General features: G+C 36.2%; 1 protein-coding gene across 1 annotated transcript; it reads left to right on the plus strand.

Moving 5' to 3' along the window:
* The first annotated feature begins 1,416 nt into the window (after positions 1-1,416).
* On the plus strand, positions 1,417-18,543 carry LOC145769036 (uncharacterized). The gene is made up of 11 exons (XM_082580635.1): positions 1,417-2,486; positions 2,817-2,892; positions 3,661-3,729; positions 7,264-7,400; positions 9,834-9,990; positions 10,209-10,255; positions 10,910-10,992; positions 12,920-12,971; positions 13,479-13,619; positions 13,774-13,909; positions 17,265-18,543. Exons 1-10 carry the CDS (start codon positions 1,488-1,490, stop codon positions 13,879-13,881), a joined length of 1,869 nt encoding a protein of 622 aa, XP_082436761.1. The 5' UTR covers positions 1,417-1,487; the 3' UTR covers positions 13,882-13,909; positions 17,265-18,543.
* The last annotated feature ends 434 nt before the right edge of the window (positions 18,544-18,977 follow it).

Below are 18,977 nucleotides of genomic sequence, written 5' to 3' on the forward strand. Positions count from 1 at the left end.
GAATGTCAAGGATCACCGGTAAGCCCAGACATAGAAAAGTGTCAAATTTTATTTCCTAATTCTGCTGTACACAGAAGATGCAATGTAACTATAGTTGAGAAGATACAAAAGGATACCGTAGATGTATGGTAGCAATATTTTCCCATGTTAATTCCACTAGATAAAACACAACCGCTTTTGTCATTGACTTGTTTGATAAACTAAAAAAGACGAAATAATTTGGAAAGTTTGCTCTGCTATGAATTGACACAGACATGAAAATCATAACCGTAATACAAACTTTGCGTCAAGCAGTTAATTTCAATCCCATGCACTTATCAATGTACTAGGAATTTTTTTAGGAATAACCGAATATGTAGCTTACAAGATTACTGGCTATACAACGTAGCTATGGCTGTATCGTAAAGCAGGTACATGTACTTTACAAGGTGAAGTTAAGGTCAAGTTTTACATGGTAGTGGACGTGGACACCATGTTCACAGTTTATGTCACAATATTGAACAATCAACATTTTTGTTTAAAACACCACTTCGTCTTCAGCCCTCATACCGTTGCAACAGCTTGTTGGGCCTATGTATGAAATCGTTAAGTTATGGATTAATTGTTATCCGTCTTGACTCTTAGAGACATTATATTACAAGTGAGCCAACTACAAATGGATGCAATGAAGCTATACGTCACTATAATTGCAAGCTGGGGTAGTATCTTTACACCGATTGATATGATACTGTAGCATACGGTATGTGATAATGAAAGTGCCAAAGAAAAGCAGTAGCGTGCTGCCAATTCCCGAGAGAGTTTGGAAGACGAAAGCTAAGTTGCAATGCAAACGCTCTTGCTCGTTATTTGCAGTGCGCTTACGCTGAAAGCGCAATGCAGCACTTAGAGGCGTCTCAGTCCGAATATTATTAGAATTTATTACAAGTGAGCAATGTATTAGCTTTGTAGGCAATGGGCATATCGCATAGTCAACTGTGTGGCAATTAGTTCATAAAGCTATTTAAAAAATGCGCAAGCTAAATCGCAAAATCCAGCAAAAAAGGTAAATAGAAGAATAAATTGTGACGGAGTTCTTCTCCCATGCCGCCGACTAGAGACCGGCCTGAATGGCCTGCACTACTTTCTACAACACCTGCACCGTACAAGTACTTTTCGCTTTTTTTCAGAAAGTAAACTTCATAACTTGATATATAAGTTGCAACATATGATCTGGGTTAAGATGTTCAAGTTGAAATAAGTTTAGATTATTTTAACCGCTTGAAGAGAGTGAGGTTGTTAATATGAGAATAACTTCAGTCTGTATTTTTCATTGTCAGCCATAAAGGAAACTACAAATGGCTTGTAAAATAAACTGACTGATGTTATTTCAAGGTTCACTGCCTACAATTTTTCGTACAGTGAAATGGAGAACAACAGTAGGCTGCTGATTTGTAAATTTACGTAAAAGCTGCAAAAAATTCATAAGTTGGTTTGTTGATGATGCAACCATGACCTCGAATACGACATCTCTACAAACGAACGGGATTGCTCTCAGTGATACAAAGGATATCACAAACGTCATTAAGGTTAAAAGTGAAGGAGATCAAAGCACTTTGCAGAATCACTTTTTAAAACTTCGAGTGGCTGGAAGCAATAGCTCAAGCCTTAGTTCTTTGAATGAAATTGAAACGCAGTCCAAACATGACAACAAAGACATCCCAATTGATCTAGAAACCAAACAAGACACTGAAGTTGACCAATGTTATGAAGTTATAGAAATTAAATCAAAAAACACGGATGGTTCAGCCAGACAAACAGAATCTGAAATAGAAGCAAACCTCAAAATTAATGAAGAGTTGAAAACTTGCGGTGATACTGAAAACGAGACACTTGGAGAGGTTGACAAACCACAGGCAGAAAAGTCTGAAGATGTAAAAAGCGTGTCTCTTTCCAACGATATAAGCGCAAAAGAAGACCTTGAAGATTCTGCTTTGCAAAAAGGTTCAAACGGCGAAGATGGACAAGAACTTGACAATGAAGAGCAGGGTGATGTCAACGATTTTAACTCTGCTTCACCGAAAGATGATAAAACAAGCAGAGTCCGAAGAAGAAGTTCACGAAACCTTTCCATCGGAAATTTTCGACGTATGTTTAAAAAACGTCATCACCGAAGTTATAGCGAGAGTCCAGTGACGGAGAAGACAACTGAGTCCAACGATACAGAAGATGACTTAAGAAATTCTCAGTCGGAAACAGGAACGGAGATTCCAGTGTCCCCTGTCAGTCCTGGAGAAGACGAAGTCTTTGGTCAAAGGGATCCGAGTAATTCGCATAAAGTTAACCGAGCACACTCGGACACAGATGCGGCCCCTCGTCCAAAATCAAAACTGAAGCACACTCACACCCTCCCTTCCTTTTTTCCTTACCCTCGAAGAGCAAGTATAAGCAAAGAAGCAAAGTCTCCAGAAGATGAAGAATCTAAAGATGCAAGCCAGATTAGGCGAAAGGCGTGTTCTTAATAATTTAGTTTTCAATCTGCAGTTTTATATATGCAGGCATACTTCTTTTTCTCTTTAACACACGCAATCTTTGTTTAAGATTTTAAAGCTGGTGTTTTGTTCTTTTCCGCTCCAAGTTGTTACTGTTTGTCCAGACTATAATGAGAGGCCACTAGAGACTTAACGAGCAAACAGTTTTTCACCTCATCATTTAAGACACTTAGGCAAATATTTGCTTTGTGGTTGTGGTAAAAATGCTCTGGTGCATTCTTTAATATTTCTGGTTATCACCTGAAATCTAGTTATTAAGAGTTGTATCTAAAAACTCATCTTTTACAGCTCGGTTCGTTTGGATTTAGTCGACAATTGCCTGAATGTAAAGAAGACAAAGATGAATCAGGAAATATAATAAAAGGTAATTTTGTTTTATCCTGCTATTATCACTAAGAAATTACAGTCAGCTTACAGTGGAACCTCGATCGAATTGCAAAGTGCTACGTGCAGCTCTTGGCTTCAAGGAATGTAGGCCTATAATATCTTTTCACGATAACTGCATATTATGCAGGGAGTAGGCCTATTTGTGGTAATGTGGTACTGGAAATCCTGACGCTTCTTGCAGAAAATTGTTAGAATAACCGAAGAACTTTTAAATAATATTCCACCCACCTTAAGACTAGGCTAACAGGTAAAAAAAAACGTTTTAAAATGTAACTTTTTCACTAAACTTCACAAAATGTGAAAAGACAACATTCTAGTCACTCTGTTTTAATACTACATAGCAAACTGCTTGTAATCTAGATAGTTCAGCTAAATAACCTGAATTGGACTGCATGTGAAATCTTTAAATATAATTTTTATGCGGTGACCAAGTTATGTAAGCTTTCTAGGGAAGAGATGTTTGAGCTGCAACTGCTCATGCGCCATTTAAGCTTATTCCAAAGCTTTTTCCGTTCATTGCTGTACTGATATCCCATATACCTTTCAGATGACACGTTTTCTTTCGTTTTGCACGCGGTATAACAACCATAAATGAAAAGGGTGTTATTCACCTTCAAAACCAGCAAGTATAACAATTTACTTCCCATCATTTCCTACTTATGTGCACCTGCACGTCACCTTTCAACATTCTATTGTTATTTTGTTCTAAGTCGTAGGTTGGTAATTTCTTAGTTTTTTGCTTCAGGGAAAAGCAAAGATTTTGATACAGTTTATAAAGTTTTGAAAGAAGGAATTGATCTCCGCTACAAAGAATGTAAGTAGGATGACAGAGTTTTGATGATTTAGCTAAAGTTTTCTTGTGAAGTCTAACTCATAAAAGTTTAAATCCCGTGGTTAAAAGTCTCAAAATGATAATTGCCCAGTTTGAGCAATCACGCACTCCCCAATCATAAAAAAGCATTTGCGTAGGCCTACTTACCTTTAGCAAAAAGATGCATTATGAGAATTGTAACGACAATTGTGTCCTATAAACCAGTGATTCTCAACGGCGGCCTTCATCAATACAGCAAAACATATTATTTGTGCAAAAAGAACTGGCCGAAATGGCGCGGATACACATTACACAGTTGTCACATAATTTACTTGCTAGCAAAGAAAATGCCTTATAATAATGTTTCTCCACACTACGGATACAGAGCAATTAATCGTGTTTATCAGGGGAGTTACGCTAGACTTAAACATTTAAGAGCAATTTCTCACTTCGCATTCCATTTGTAGCACAACAAAAGAGATAGGCTATATATTAGGGTGTCCCACTTTTAGGCGACTTTTCAGGAAAATTAGGTTCGGGTCAAATTCTGAATGGATTTTCGTCACTGATTTCAAAAATGACGTTATTTTTTCATTATGACGCCATCTTAATGTGTCAGCTAGCGGATGCTATTTTGGCCTTATCACGAATATGGCAAGAGCTAGAGACTTGGAACTTGTGCCAAAATGACTGGAAGGGACAATTTCCTATTTGTTGTCAATACAATATGAAACGCTAACTGCAACAGAAATGAAGTTATTTTGAAAAAACATGTTTTTGCTCATTTTGGACAAAAATATGAGAAACACGGCAATTTTGCTACTGTGACGCATGGCCACCTAAAGATACGGCCTGATTTGTCACATTTTGCAGAAATTTCCAGGTTTTTTTAACTTTGGGCGAACGTTTAAATAAATTTTTCTAAAAATTAGATTTTTACGCTTTCTTTACTGTTTTCCCCAGATGACACAATAGGTTTTAACATCCTCACATGCTGAAAAACAAAGAAAATTTGATTTCGAAGATTTTAGTCAAACTGTTAATTTTCAATAACAGTCTGATTTTGCGCTTTTCAACTTACTTTTTCTCGTTTGCTACTGCTTCCCCAAGGCAACAAAAAAGTTTTTTGTCATTAGGAAACCGTAAAAAGTAAAAACATCTCAAAAAATGTCAGTTTAGTACTAGCAGCAGCTGTAATCAAAATCTGCAAAATGTGACAAATCAGGCCGCATCTCCAGGTGGCCATGTGTGACGCTTTTATTTCGGTTGTTAAGTTGCTGTGCTGCGCCACATTGTTTAACAATTAAGTACAGTGGTAGTTAGTCTAGCACTCTAGCATATTGTATTTTCAATTGGTTATATACCTCAGCATTGATTTTTACATGCATGTTGTAATTACTAATACTAGCTAACTTTAAACCCTTGAAAATTTCGATCAAAGATCTATCAAACAAAACCACCATTCAACAACACAACACAGTTCAATGGGATTATTTATCACACCATACTGTGCAAAGCAGCACAAATGCGCAAGTCTGTTTTGGCCAAATCATCTTGGTCATCTCGAATCAAGCCGTTCACAACGCGTTTCAGTCTGCCAATAAAGCGCTCTGTTCCTCGATTGTTGTTGTTGATCATACGCAAAAACAGTGATGGAGATGAAAAACATGCATTGCGTGGAGCCATTTTACTTTCTTCGGAGAAAAAAATCGCTTAAGTTGTTACGCTTCAAAAGCGTCTGCTCGATATCAACGTTTCTTGGAAAACTTTTCTGTCTTGCCGCATCAGCAGCAAAAGGCGGAGCTTCAGCGTGGAGGACTTAAACTTAAAGCAACATTTTTAGGGCTCAACCATTGGGATGCATGCTTAACGAAATGTTTCAGAACAGCGTTGAATACTGGTTCATCCACAGATTTATATGCAAGTAATAAATCTCTTGTAAGCATTACCAATTGAGGGACCTTCAGCAGCTGAAGGTTTAAGATGGATGAGTAAAAATGCTGGCAAATAAACACAAACAATAAAAGAAACCATACGTTGAAGTTTAGGGATATTCTGAGGCCCAACACAATACCCAAAAATCAGCAATCTTAAGTAACCACTCGCTGTTGTTATTCAACGCGCATGGGATAACCTTTCTTGACGATAAAAAGTAGGGGTTTCAAATTTCCTGGAACATTCATCACTAAATGAACTGCCATAGCAAGAAGACACATATGGTCGCTCCGAAAAGATGAATCTTAGCTTCTTTCTTGTGCTCAGAAAACCATAAGATCTTGACTTTTAAATGATTTGCGGCTATAGCTGTGATGAAACTTTACAATATTGTCGGATTTTCAGATGTTGGGGCTTAAGTTTTGATATTTTCTTAACCTAATTATGTTCATCAAACCACCATCTTCGTATGCATTAGGGCCTTCCACTTTGCCTTCCAAAAAGCTTTTTGCGTGTGTAAAATAAATCTCATTTACATGGAAGAGACATTCAAGAGTGTGTACCACTACTACTACCACTGTACTTAATTGCTAAACAAGGTGGAGCAACTTAACAATCAAAATAAAAGCATCATTGTAGCAAAATTGCCGTGTTTCTCATTTTTTTGTCCAAAAATGAGCAAAAACATGTTTTTTTCAAAATAACTCCTTTTCTGTTGCAGTTAGCGTTTCATATTGTATTGACAACAAATAGGAAATCGTCCCTTCCAGTCATTTTGGCACAAGTTCCAAGTCTCTAGCTCTTGCCATATTCGTGATAAGGCCAAAATAGCAAAAATCCGCTAGCTGACACATCAAGATGACGTCATAATGAAAAAATAACGTCATTTTTGAAATCAGTGACGAAAATCCATTCAGAATTTGACCCGAACCTAATTTTCCTGAAAAGTCGCCTAAAAGTGGGACACCCTACTATATGTTTCGTGAATGTCGTTTAAACCTTTTAGAAGCACATTTGGACCCGTTAAAGCTGTGCTCAGTTGCAACAGATAAGTATGTCCTTCTATGGTTTGGGAAGAAATCAAGTAAAGGTTTTCTTCAAGGACTTGTTAACAGATGGTGTAAAGAGGATAATGTTACCGCTGTGATATGGCACCACTGCATTTTACACCAAGAAAATACTGTTAAGCCACTGATGTCTAACGTAATAGAAATCGTAACATCAACAGTAAATCTGATTCGTGCAAATGCGCTCAAGGCAGGAAGGTAAAGAAAACGCTTGTAATAGCTACAATGTAAATCAGGCAATTTTCCTGGTATATAAGCAGCAAGGCCATTTCATTCATTTTAAAAACAGCTCCTGTTTTCTCAGTGAAAACTTCTTTTTTTTTTCTTGCTAGTTTTACTAATTGGCCTGTTTCCCTTTCTTGGGTTCTTCTTAAAAGGTGTCTTGTTTTTTAGCAGTGTCTTGCTTTGATGGCCTGAGAGTGTGATTGGTGTTGGGCCCAAGTTACCCTCTTAATGGCCGTGGTAACAACTTAAACATATTATAGAGTTTCATAAGGATAAAGATATTTAAAAATATAGAATATTTAAATTTCAGTTTCTCCTGGTTCTGAAGAAACGACCGCAAAAGGAGACTCCAATTTTTTCTTTCCTCGCAAGAACAATCAAAGGAAAACACCGAAGTTAAAACATCAGTTATCTGAACCCACCCCGGAGTGCAGCACATCATTTCAGGTAGACCTACCTTTTAAAATTATACAATTGAGACTTTGAAGTTTACAAAAATATGATTTTAAAGAAACCTACGCCTTGTCTTTTGGGCCAACGTAGGCTACAGCTCAAACATTAACAATAAACGAACAATGTTGCGTTTAGGTAGAACTTTCCGTTGGGAATGTATCAAAGACTAAATGAACCATAAAAAATAATTTCCAAAACACAAAAGACTTAACCCTATCTTAGTTCGAGCTATTTTCGTACGCGGAAAGTAGGCGTCACCGGCTATCTTAGCCCCGCGTGCTAATTAATCGCTAATAACCGGAGCTATGGAAAGTACAGAGCCAAAATATTTTACAAGATAATAGTCATGTATATTGTGCGTATAGAAATTAAATTTTTACCCAACAAATTGATTGAGATAAAGTGTTTGAGATGAAAAACGTCAGAAAGTTAGTTTTTATTCTAATTTTCCGAAAATAGCTTCAAAATTGAGCGTTCGAACGCATATTTTTGAATTATAACATGAAATAACCTATAATGCTAAACTAAACAAAAATTACTTTTGCTCATAAATATAAGGCATTTTTGGGCGTTTTTACATTTCAAAATAATTGTAGGCAGTGTCATGGCCACCTAAAGATACGGCCTGATTTGTCACATTTTGCAGAAATTTCCAGGTTTTTCTAACTTTGGGCGAACGTTTAAATAAATTTTTCTAAAAATTAGATTTTTACGCTTTCTTTATTCTTTTCCCCAGATGACACAATAAGTTTTAACATCCTCACATGTTGAAAAACAAAGCAAGTTTGATTTTGAAGATTTTAGTCACACTGTTAATTTTCAATAACAGTCTGATTTTGCGTTTTTCAACTTACTTTTTCTCATTTGCTACCGCTTCCCCAAGGCAACAAAAAAGTTTTATGTCATTAGGAAACCGCAAAAAGTAAGAACATCTAAAAAAATGTCAGTCAAGCACCAGTCAAGCAAAAAAAAAAAAAAAAAAGAACCAGCAGTAGCTGTAATCAAAATCTGCAAAATGTGACAAATCAGGCCGCATCTCCAGGTGGCCATGGCAGTGTCTATAATGTAGCAGTGTCAATTGCTATAACGTGGGCAGTTTTATGAAAATGTCTAGTCACCTGAGACAAAATGCTTATTGTGAAGGGCAGGAGGAAGGTGTCGCTACAGATAGGGTTAAATATGGGCACGGAAAAATAAAATCTTGGGACTGTGGGCTTTGGGGCCTTGCCGTCATAAAATTGTAGCCGATTGCAATAAAATGTCGTGACGCGACAATTTATTGAAAGACAATTTATCGAACGACAGTTAATCGAACGACAGTTTATCGAAAGACAGTTTATCTAACGGCAATTCATCGACACGACAGTTAATCGAACCGACTGTTTATAGAAACGACAGTTCATCGACCCACTGTTTATCGAAACGACAGTTTATCGGACGACGAATCTCACGAAACAAATTTTATCTAGGGTTAGAGTTTTAAGGTTAGTCGCTCGATTAATTTTCGTTCGATGAACAGTCGTTTCGATAAACAGTCGTTTCGATGAACTGTCGTTCGATCAATAGTCGTTCGATAAACTGTCGTTCAATAAACTGTCGTAGTACCATAATATGTTGAGCGTTTTCGGCTTACAACAATGATGGAACGATTGTGTAGTGTAGATTTCGTGAATTATATCATCACTTCACCTATAGTCTTTGCACAGTCTAGCAATTTGGGCTTGCTTGGATGCAAACATCCTCTTCACATTACAAAATAGGGTGGTTTGAAATGGCCTTGTTTAAATCCATTCTTTGTGATATTGCCTCGACCTTGCAAAAACGGATCTTGCAATCAACATAGTGCAGCCTATACGTGCGTCATTGTGGACGTAGCTTTAAACACTTCAGTTAAACTGCCAAGGCTTGCGATGTAAAAGTTTCTACTGCACGATATTCATTTATTGTCAACAAGGAAGACATTAGAGAAGACTTTATACGCCAACAAGAGTTTAAAAATTTTGAATATATTTTGGTTGGAACTTAAAATTTTGCATTTTTTTCAGAGGTTTAACGTATTAACGCAAGTAGAAAAAAATTTTTTTCAGTTTAAAAAGTTTTCTAAATCGGTTTTGTATTCGAAATAAACTTGTAAAATACGCTGATAACAATTGTTGGACACCAAACTAGCCGTGACCTTCATAATTACTGGCGAATAAAATAGATTATGCCTGTCTGGCTTCGTTCCCTGATAGGTTTTAGGTACGTGGTACAATAACGTGGTACAATACTACTTGCGGTACAATAAAAAAATCTTTACCAAACTTCCACTCTAATCATAAAACTAGCTTTAAAAATTCAAGGTTTTGTAAGTTTCTGGATTTTTTTTGTATCTTTATGTGATTGATGAAATGGCCTTGAAAACTGTTAAGTTTGTATTGTTAACAGGATGTATGTCGTGCTGCCAGATCGGAGGATGCTATCTGTAGCGTCGCAGGGGAAAGAGAAATGCTACCCTTTCTGAGAGAACATAAAGCTAAAACTGGAAAGGCATCTTCTAACACCCCACCAACACTTGATCTGGATCAAAACAATTCCCAAGAAGGTAAAGTTTTGCATGGCCCACTCTGTGTAAAATCGAACTTGCGATCAAAGGAAACAAAATAATTTTTTTTTTTTTTATCAAAAAAAAGTGCAACTTATTCTAAGGTATCAACGGGCATCATAAGCTTCCATCAAATATTATTCGCAAAATTTAATATTCTCTGAATATTACAAGCTGATTTACAAGTAGTTTATTGTGTTTCAAACACTTGTTTGCAGAAACTGAAAACGGTTTGAGCAATACGAGCAAGCAGCAACTTAAAGAGGTATGAAGGAGTAGGCTACAGTATTCTACACACAGTTTCCTTCTTCGCTTCTGTAATGTTTTTGTAACTTTTTAACTTAGAGATGGATAATGTGTTTATATTCTTTTTTGTAGTTAGCCTATTTACCCGAAGGACAGTTTGTTCTAACTCTATGGCTCTAAAAACTTAAATATATCTTAACAAATCGCTTTTGACAAGTGCAAAGTGACTATTTTAACAAAATGATAGCCTAAATTTCATTAATTTTAATCAATAAAGTTTTAATATCATATGTGCAATATTTAAGTATTTTAAATGAATAAAAAACGAAATAGAGGCAGACCAGTGAGGCCACAAACGTTGCTTTTCAAGTAGATTGTTCAAAAAGCTTAAGCTGTTTACTTCGTAGTTTGAGACAATGAATATTATTATGCATCGTCTATAATAAGTAATTTTGCGAATAAAAATCAAGCATAGGCTACCACAATACATTCTGCTCGCTAGGTTGCTTTCCAGATTCTACAACATACAAACACAGTATTACAAACAATCAAACTTTACAAACAAACAATAAACTTTTGTAACTTGGCCTACTATTGCACCAAGTTACAAAAGCGAACTGGTACAAATACATAAAGAAATCAGATAAAAATAATTTAATGATTGAATTGTCAGATTGAGCGGCAAACAGAAGAAGGATGCATGTATGTTGCTCTATACAAGTACAAAGCAAGGGAGAAAGACGATCTGAGTTTGAGGTAAGAGCTGATTCTTATTGCGCCATATCCGCTTTATAGCTGCAATGCAGATCTTCAGCAAATTGCATTAATTTCTCTCTTGAGACTGGACACGGCTATTTGTGAATCTTTACTTGTTTTAGTTTAATTCTTGGAAGTTTTCCACAGTACAATAGTTAACAAAAGACTAAATCATTTGTTTGATTTTTTAAATTAATTTAAAACTGATTCATCCGATTTTCTTGAACCTAATCATGATGACTCAAAAAGTCATATTCGCAACTGGCATTGTTCTTCCTATCTAGTAACAGTTTTTGCATCGTTTCGACGTTTCCAGACGTTGTTTGTTCCTGCTTTTCATGTTAGCTTTATAGTTCCGCTGATCTAATGCTGACATTACCAAATGCCGATTTCAGTATCACATTTATTCAACGTTTAATATCACATGTAGGCTATTAATAGTTTTGATTTTGCAAGGGAAACCGACTTACACCTTTCTGGAGGGCTTTACTAGATTGCCTGTGGTCGGTTACGTACTTATGTCGGTCTGTTTTTTTTAAAACCTAGGTTGATCAAATTTAAATACAGTATAAATCGGTCAATCGACTAAAAAATTTATTATCTTTCTAACAAGCTTTCAAGATAAGGGTGCTACAAAAAGAAATCGGTTTTATTTCTTCCTTTTTTCAACCTCTTGTAGTGTAAGTTTGGTGTTTACATTTATTCTTTCACAGTTGATCACTTGGGCCTATGCCTTAACTGGTGGTCAATAGATTGGCTTGGTCCTTTTAGATATATTGGTAACTTATTCAGTAATAACTATCCGCCAAAAATGCACATTTGAGAAGCATAGGTTTCTCAAAGGAATCACAACAGAATACTTCTAATCTAAATATCGTTAAACCTATGCCGCTGTTCAATTGCTTGAGAAGTTCGGTCTATAACTAATAAAATAGAAATTTTCGGCAACAATTTGAGTTTCGTTTCAGTTACATAAAAGTCAATTGACAATTGGCTGAAAACCAATTATTAATCTTTCTATAGCTTCTTATTAGATAAAGTACACTTTGATGTAATTTGTTTGATATATTCCCTAGTGAATTACTTGTACACATACGTAGGCGGCGGTAGGCCACATTGCTATTGTATCAATACCATAGCTGGACTATAAACCTGATCCGATTATAAAAATATTTTCTTGTTGTAAATTAAATAGTGCTGTCACTTTACTTTCACGCCACAGAATTCACGCACCTTCAGTAGTTTTCTCAATAGCACATTATCTTGCTTTGTTTTCGTGACCTCTGTTTTAGTGTAGCATTCGACAGCCTAATAAAAAAACTGCCTAAGTCATTTTGCCTAAGTCAAAAATCGAATGACTTAGGCAAGAAATTAAATTGCCTATGTCCATCCCATGACATTTAATTTCTTGCCTAAGTCATTTTGCCTAAATCAAAAATCGAATGACTTAGGCAAGAAATTAAATTGCCTATGTCCATGTCATGACTTAGGCAGTTTAATTTTTTGAGCATGCTATACTCTGTAGTGAACAATCTGAACAAGTGACCTAGTCAAAACAACCGCTCTGCGTATCCAATCATTTTCGTACAAATATCTCAATTTTGCAAAAAAATGACTTAGGCGGTTATTTTATTAGGTTGACGTCTGTTTTCACTGTGATGGCGTGACACATCCCGTTGCGTGTTTACTGTATTATTTCACAAGGTTACTTATGAAATAGATTGCACTTCCCTAGTCGAAACAATTACGTGTATTAAAGCATAATCTCGACATCGATTTTAAAACAAAAGTTATATTAAATCATTGGAGCCAAATTGCGTCAAGATAATATACTGCACTCTTGGACAATGGTAAATTTGTGCTTAGAGCTAGTAGCCTAATTATCATCCAAGTTACTCTTTACATCACCAACTGATTTTCACTGCAGCATCGGTGATCGAATCCATGTCATCGATGACAGCAACGATGTTTGGTGGATGGTAAGTTACTTCTTGGTGCTATCTCAAATTAACTTTATTATTAGTGTATTAAGCTATAAATCTATGAAATAAATCTTTTGCGTTCGTATGTCATTGTGCTGTGTTGTGAGAGTATTCAAATTTGATAATACGATTCAGTAGAATTTTATACAAGAAATATTAACCAGAGGGATTTTATGCCGAGCGTTTTTTTTTAGGGTGGATTTTTCAAGGTGTTTTTTGTCCGGATAATTTTTTTATCAGGAGATATTTGCCTACATTAATACCTGCTTGATAATTGTCGGTGCGACTCAATGCCCAACCAATCAATGAAGTTTGCGATTATGCTTCTGAAAACTCTTTTGTTATCAATCATGAAGATAAGAGTTTTGTGTATCATTCTGTGGAGTCAAGTAATGAAAGTTTTCTACTTTTACTGTCTAAAATCTTTTGTAATAGGCTACGCCATTAATTTGAGCCCTGATTTGCTTTCACATTTTTGAAATTACTTCTATTGTACGTATAAAGGGCGAATGCGGCAACAAAATGGGATTCCTCCCATGCAATTACGTCATGCAACTTCGTCCTAAGGAAAAAGTGTACGTGTGCTCAAATGCAACACTCCTGCAAGATTTCAGCAAAAAAGAAATTCAGTTGAAGAAAAATCAAGTAAACATTTTGCTTGTTCTGGCCAACGTTTAGTCTGTAAAGAATTTTAGCCCACGCTTTAATATTTTAACAGCGAAACAAACTGATCTTCATCTCAATATTGCAGCAATCCCATCATTCACACATCGTTATTTACAACATCATTTGATTTCAGGTGGTTGCCGTGAATTTTTCTCGACCAGTCAAGGACTCCCACTACGTCCTAACTCGATGCCCACATACGGAAGGATACGTACACAAAGAAAATCTGCAGCCTTTGTGAAAATGAAATATTTGAAATTGTAAATTAGGTTTGTAGATAAAGTTGCAGATTTTTCTTATAAATAATACTAGAGGAAGAAATTTGCATAGATTATTGCAAAAGTCACTGAAAGAATAAACATCGTAATCAAATCTAGAATGGAGTATGCTTGTGTGAATTATTTTTCTTTCTACGCACAAATTAGGACAAACAGTTCTCAGTTGCTTTTCTCACGACCAGGTTTACCGCTATCTCACTCCATCAGCAGTTATGCTTGTGGCTGTAAAAATTCTCTCTGTCCTTCAATACGCCTACTAGGCCTACTACTCTTTCAAACAATCCTTATGTTTATCTCCATTCAAGCAGCAGAAGGTTAGCGTAGCTTAACCTATGCAACTTAAATGCCACATTCACCTTTATTACGATTTGCTGGCTCTTATAGAAGAATCGTTTGAGGATTATTTTGCTAACAAATGCAAGAGGCAACAAGATTATTGATTTTTAGCTGTGATTACGGTTGGTTACTTTCAATACATTTTGACTTAACCAGTTAGACGTTGTCGTTTCATGACGCTGCTTTACCAATTTTTATTGGAAAAAATAAATTAGTTTGTTAACAACCTTCACTGCCCTCACTAACTCCAATCTGGTAGCCTATGTATTTCCCCACCGTAACTTCTTAAGTTTGTATTAAACTCACTCAGATGCACAACTGAGTCAACCTTTCATACACCACCAACTTATGATGATTATTTACAAAGGGCTGCAACTTGTGTGATAAGTGTTTTTTCCCATGCCATGCCACCAGGAAAGGAGCTCAGACGACCTGCCTGGGTACGGCTGAATCGCCTCCGCACGGGTGTTGGGCGCTTCGCTTCCTTGATGCACAAATGGGGCCTATCTACATCTGCGGCATGCAACTGTGGTGCAGAGGAACAGACAGCAGATCACATCCTCTACCACTGCCCGACGTTTACTCCTCCAAGGGCAGTTGGCCTGTCAACGCTGGAGGACTCTACAATCAAGTGGCTGCTCGAAGAATGCCCGGACATTTGACCCCAATGAAATGTAGTCCAAAAAAACAGCCTCTCATACGAAAGAAGAAGAAGAAGTGTTTTTTTCCAGACAGTTTTCAATAAAATGTTCTCATTTGTAAAAAGAAAAAAAACGGCTAGATACAAACAACACCCAATTAGTTTTTGTTATGAAATCGAGCAAACCTCTTTAAGTTTCAAGGGTAGATATCCACTTAGCAAAATGTGGCATCGTGATAGACAAAAGAAGCCACCTTTACAACCCTTGATGTGTCAACTTCAAACTGTCAAATTGGAAGATCGTAGCCTATTTGCATTAGATGACTACTTTTGCAAGCATGGAGACAACAAGATTAAATATTTGAAGAAATTTTCCATTAATATGCAATCGGTCGTTCAAAATCAATATTTTCTGACAATCTGTATAATTTATATCTGGTCAACGTCCACTAAAATAGTAGGCCTAGTATTTTATATCTTTTATTGCTTTTCTGTAATATTCAATGTCTTCAAATTTTGACATAAGAAATTAATCAAACAATCACATGCATAAATGAGAGTTACAGTAACTGACCAAAGACGCTTTGCATACCATTATAAAAGTATTTTGACATGGACTGGCAAACTTATTTTGTTAAACCGAATTCATGCAGGTTTCCAACAATTAACACAATGCAGTCGAGTTGCCATCAATTGGAGTTGTATTTCATAATACTTCTCGCGCCTTTCAAGTTGCTTGAAAGTACGGCAGCCTACCAAATGTAGGCTATTGTCTACTCTACACTGCAACTCACGTCACATTGCCTGATTAAAACCTATCATTTTAATCGCTTATGCTTGCTATAAATAAGAGACATTTTCAAAGCGGTTGATAGAATGGCACTGATGCATCAGTATTACCTTTTCCCTTATCCCAAGAGACCAAAGCAATAAGATCTACTTGCATTGCAACGTCACAAAACTGGTTCAATTTGCGTTCACTCGGGCCCACATTGCAAGCTTTCGTGGCAACAAAATGCTCATAAATACACTATAGGACAAAACGCTATGTAAAGTGTTCAGAAGAATTGATATCTCTTCATTACGACATTTCAAATCTAAGTATTTGCATGCCAAAATTAACGATACTCTTTATGGTGCAATTATAGCCTACATGCACTGCAGCAACGCAGCTTAGTATTGTTGAAGTTGCATTCACCTACTGTACAGTAGCGTTGATAGGCGAGTACGTTTTGACCCGGACAGTGATGATTTTGGGACCTGGAATCTTTTCAAAGAACCCAGAAAGTTGAAACTCCGCAATTTTTTTTCTTAAAATGCATTTCGATCAAGTATATTTAGTTTCGGAGACAGCTTCAGATTATTTTGGTTGAAACCTAGCTCTTTTCTCGATGATTTTACTAGTATTGTTCAATACTGTAGTGTTGTCCATGTTATGCGTCTTTTCTTAGAGGTGGCTTGTTTTTGATGTCTGAGAAAGTCATTGTTGCCGACCCAGATTAACCACTCAACGATCCTGTTCACCCAATGCTCTTTGGTTCCTCTCAAAAGACATAAAGCAGATATGAGCTCTTCCTACTTCTAACGGCTGCCCACAATGTGTAGCATCAATTTTTTCAATTTGGTTTTCATAGATACGTTGCTCTTGCTTGTTATTTTCAGTTATGCTTTTGCTTTCAAGAGTTTTCCTTGATTCTACTGGCTGTTTTTTCACAATCAGATCTGTAGCAATTTTAGAAAATTTTGAAAGCAACGTCAAGCAGTTGCTGTTTAGTTAGGAAAAGCTATGACGTTGTTGTCACTTTGTATAATCTTAGCTCTGTAAGTGATGTTTTATTTGTTTAACTTACATTTGGTTGTGCACAGTCCACGGTCTACTAAATACTTAGCAGGTCCACGAACCAATACGTGTCAGTTTGCAAAAGCAATTGAATGAAATTACTAAAGATGCAGTTGATTAATGCTGGAATCAAATTTTCGCTCTCTCATCAACTTACCGATTGCTGCTAAATCTGTTAAACTCAAACAAATCTTTGACAAGGCTCTCACGAATTTGTTAATTTCCGCACTGCCAGACAGAGATTTTCAATTGTTTCAAATCTACTTTACTTCAATCTCATTTTTTATCACTTGCATAAATTCATTTGCACGATTAGTTAAAAGTTTGTTTGGAAAAAATTAAATGGTTCAACACTCCCTTGCAAACTATTGAAATATAAACGTGTTAAAGCTTGCATTCTCTTTGTGCCTTCAAGCACCTAGAAAGGGTAAACTACTCTACAATATAATACCATGGCAATTTTTTGTGAACTTTACTAAAACAACTAAAAGAGTGTTTAATTGACTTTTACTATATATTTTATTTCAAAGGTGTACGGTATCAAAAGTGAATCAACTTCCAGAAACATTGATAACATCACCGCACCAATTTTGTTATCAATAAAAGTAGGCTAGCATCATCACCATAAAGTCATGAAGATTATGTTCTGCAAAAAGCTTCAAAATGCACTATGCGGGATCACAAGCATGCCACACAGCGGGGACTTATCTCTTCGTGCAGGAAGTGAGCCACAATATTTTAAAGCTGCTTTCGATTCAATGAAGCTTGATGAATAGGCTGCTTTGCTTGCGGATAAAAGCATTTCAATTGCTTCCTGAAAGTAGTTACCCTTCTTGGTGACAAATTTTGTGTCCGTTGCTCCAGTTTTTCTCAGAATCTTCAGAATAGCATCGGAAGTGGTATTCTTGCCTAAAAATAAAAATACCCTCAGCCAATATCTTTGAATACTGTTTGAGTCACAAAGATGTTTGGTTTATTTCGGGTTGATGCCTTTGTGGATTTACAGCTCCAAATTAATGGAAGCGTTAAACAAAAGTGTACTGGTTTTACCTTTATTTAACAATGTAACAACGTCTAATCGAAAGTAACATCAATGCATCAATGATTGAATATTAGTCAAGGGACGAGTATCATGCACAACGAAAAATATACAATATCAAAATTTGTTTGCTGAGTTGGAAATTGCATACTGCAAACTCGTATTGCGAAATGTATCTTCGACATAAAAATTTAAACCTTCTTCACCATTAGATTATTTGGCTCGAATTTAAGCATACCTGTTAGCCTACAGTGTTTTTTTTTTTTCTTGGGAATAGAAGCGCATGAGGAATTGTACCCAAACACGTGCACGGTATGTTGAAGTATCGTGTTGTTGGAGTGCATTCTAAATCGGATGAGCTTATATTCTTTATGATTGAAGACGTGATGTGTATTCTTCCCTAATTCTTCGTCATGCGTGCTTATGCCTTGATGACGTAGCACTACATTTGTTTTCATGTAATGCAAATTAATGACAAATCAAAGTATCAGAATTTGTATCAAATTTCAACCGATTTGCTTTTGATTAGTAGGCTACTAGCAACATCGCAACACCTTTAAACGTTGATTAAGCTTACCTAGTTGTTTGGTTTCATGTAGGCTTATCTCATCATAGAAGTAACAGCTGAGGATAGTTGTCTTATGTCATGCATTCTTTTGATATGGAGCATTTTTTCTACGCTTTTTCGTTATATTGCACAATTTGTGCCACACGACAATATCAATATTTATAAGTGTGTTTATGTAAAATATTTCTTCCTCTCTTATTGTTACGAATGGTAGCATGTATAAATTTCTTTTATTTGGTTCTTTTCAGTTGAAATACAAAAAGTAGCAATAAAGCTGCTATTGAAGAAAATTACTTGTGTTCAATAATGTCTTTTTAATATTATTGTCAGGAAAAGTTAAACTATGTCTGCAAGTAAACAGTATGAACTGAGAGTCAGGGTCAGGATGAGAGACGAGAGTCTGCGTGTGAAAACTCAACCAAAATTAGATTCTTGAAAAGTTGACACAAATAAGCGTGCTCCGGAGAGCGTATTTGTAATTTGTAGGTCACTGCAGCAGATGGGGTGTTTTGACAGGTAGACACTTTAACGGGACAATTTTCCTTTTGAACCAGCTGACTGTAGTCATTGTGACCCCTCTTGCACTCAGCCAGAGAGTTGATGTTTGCTTTGAACTTTGCTTGATAATTCATCATC

The sequence above is a fragment of the Aplidium turbinatum genome, chromosome 4 (genome assembly GCF_918807975.1).
Source record: "Aplidium turbinatum chromosome 4, kaAplTurb1.1, whole genome shotgun sequence".
Taxonomy (NCBI): domain Eukaryota; kingdom Metazoa; phylum Chordata; class Ascidiacea; order Aplousobranchia; family Polyclinidae; genus Aplidium; species Aplidium turbinatum.

Coding starts and splice junctions, on each gene's coding strand:
- LOC145769036 (XM_082580635.1), top strand. CDS start 1,488: ATGACCTCGAATACGACATCTCTACAAACGAACGGGATTGCTCTCAGT. Junction 2,893..3,660: donor ATCAGGAAATATAATAAAAG/GTAATTTTGTTT, acceptor TTTTTGCTTCAG/GGAAAAGCAAAGATTTTGAT. Junction 13,620..13,773: donor TTCAGTTGAAGAAAAATCAA/GTAAACATTTTG, acceptor ATTTGATTTCAG/GTGGTTGCCGTGAATTTTTC.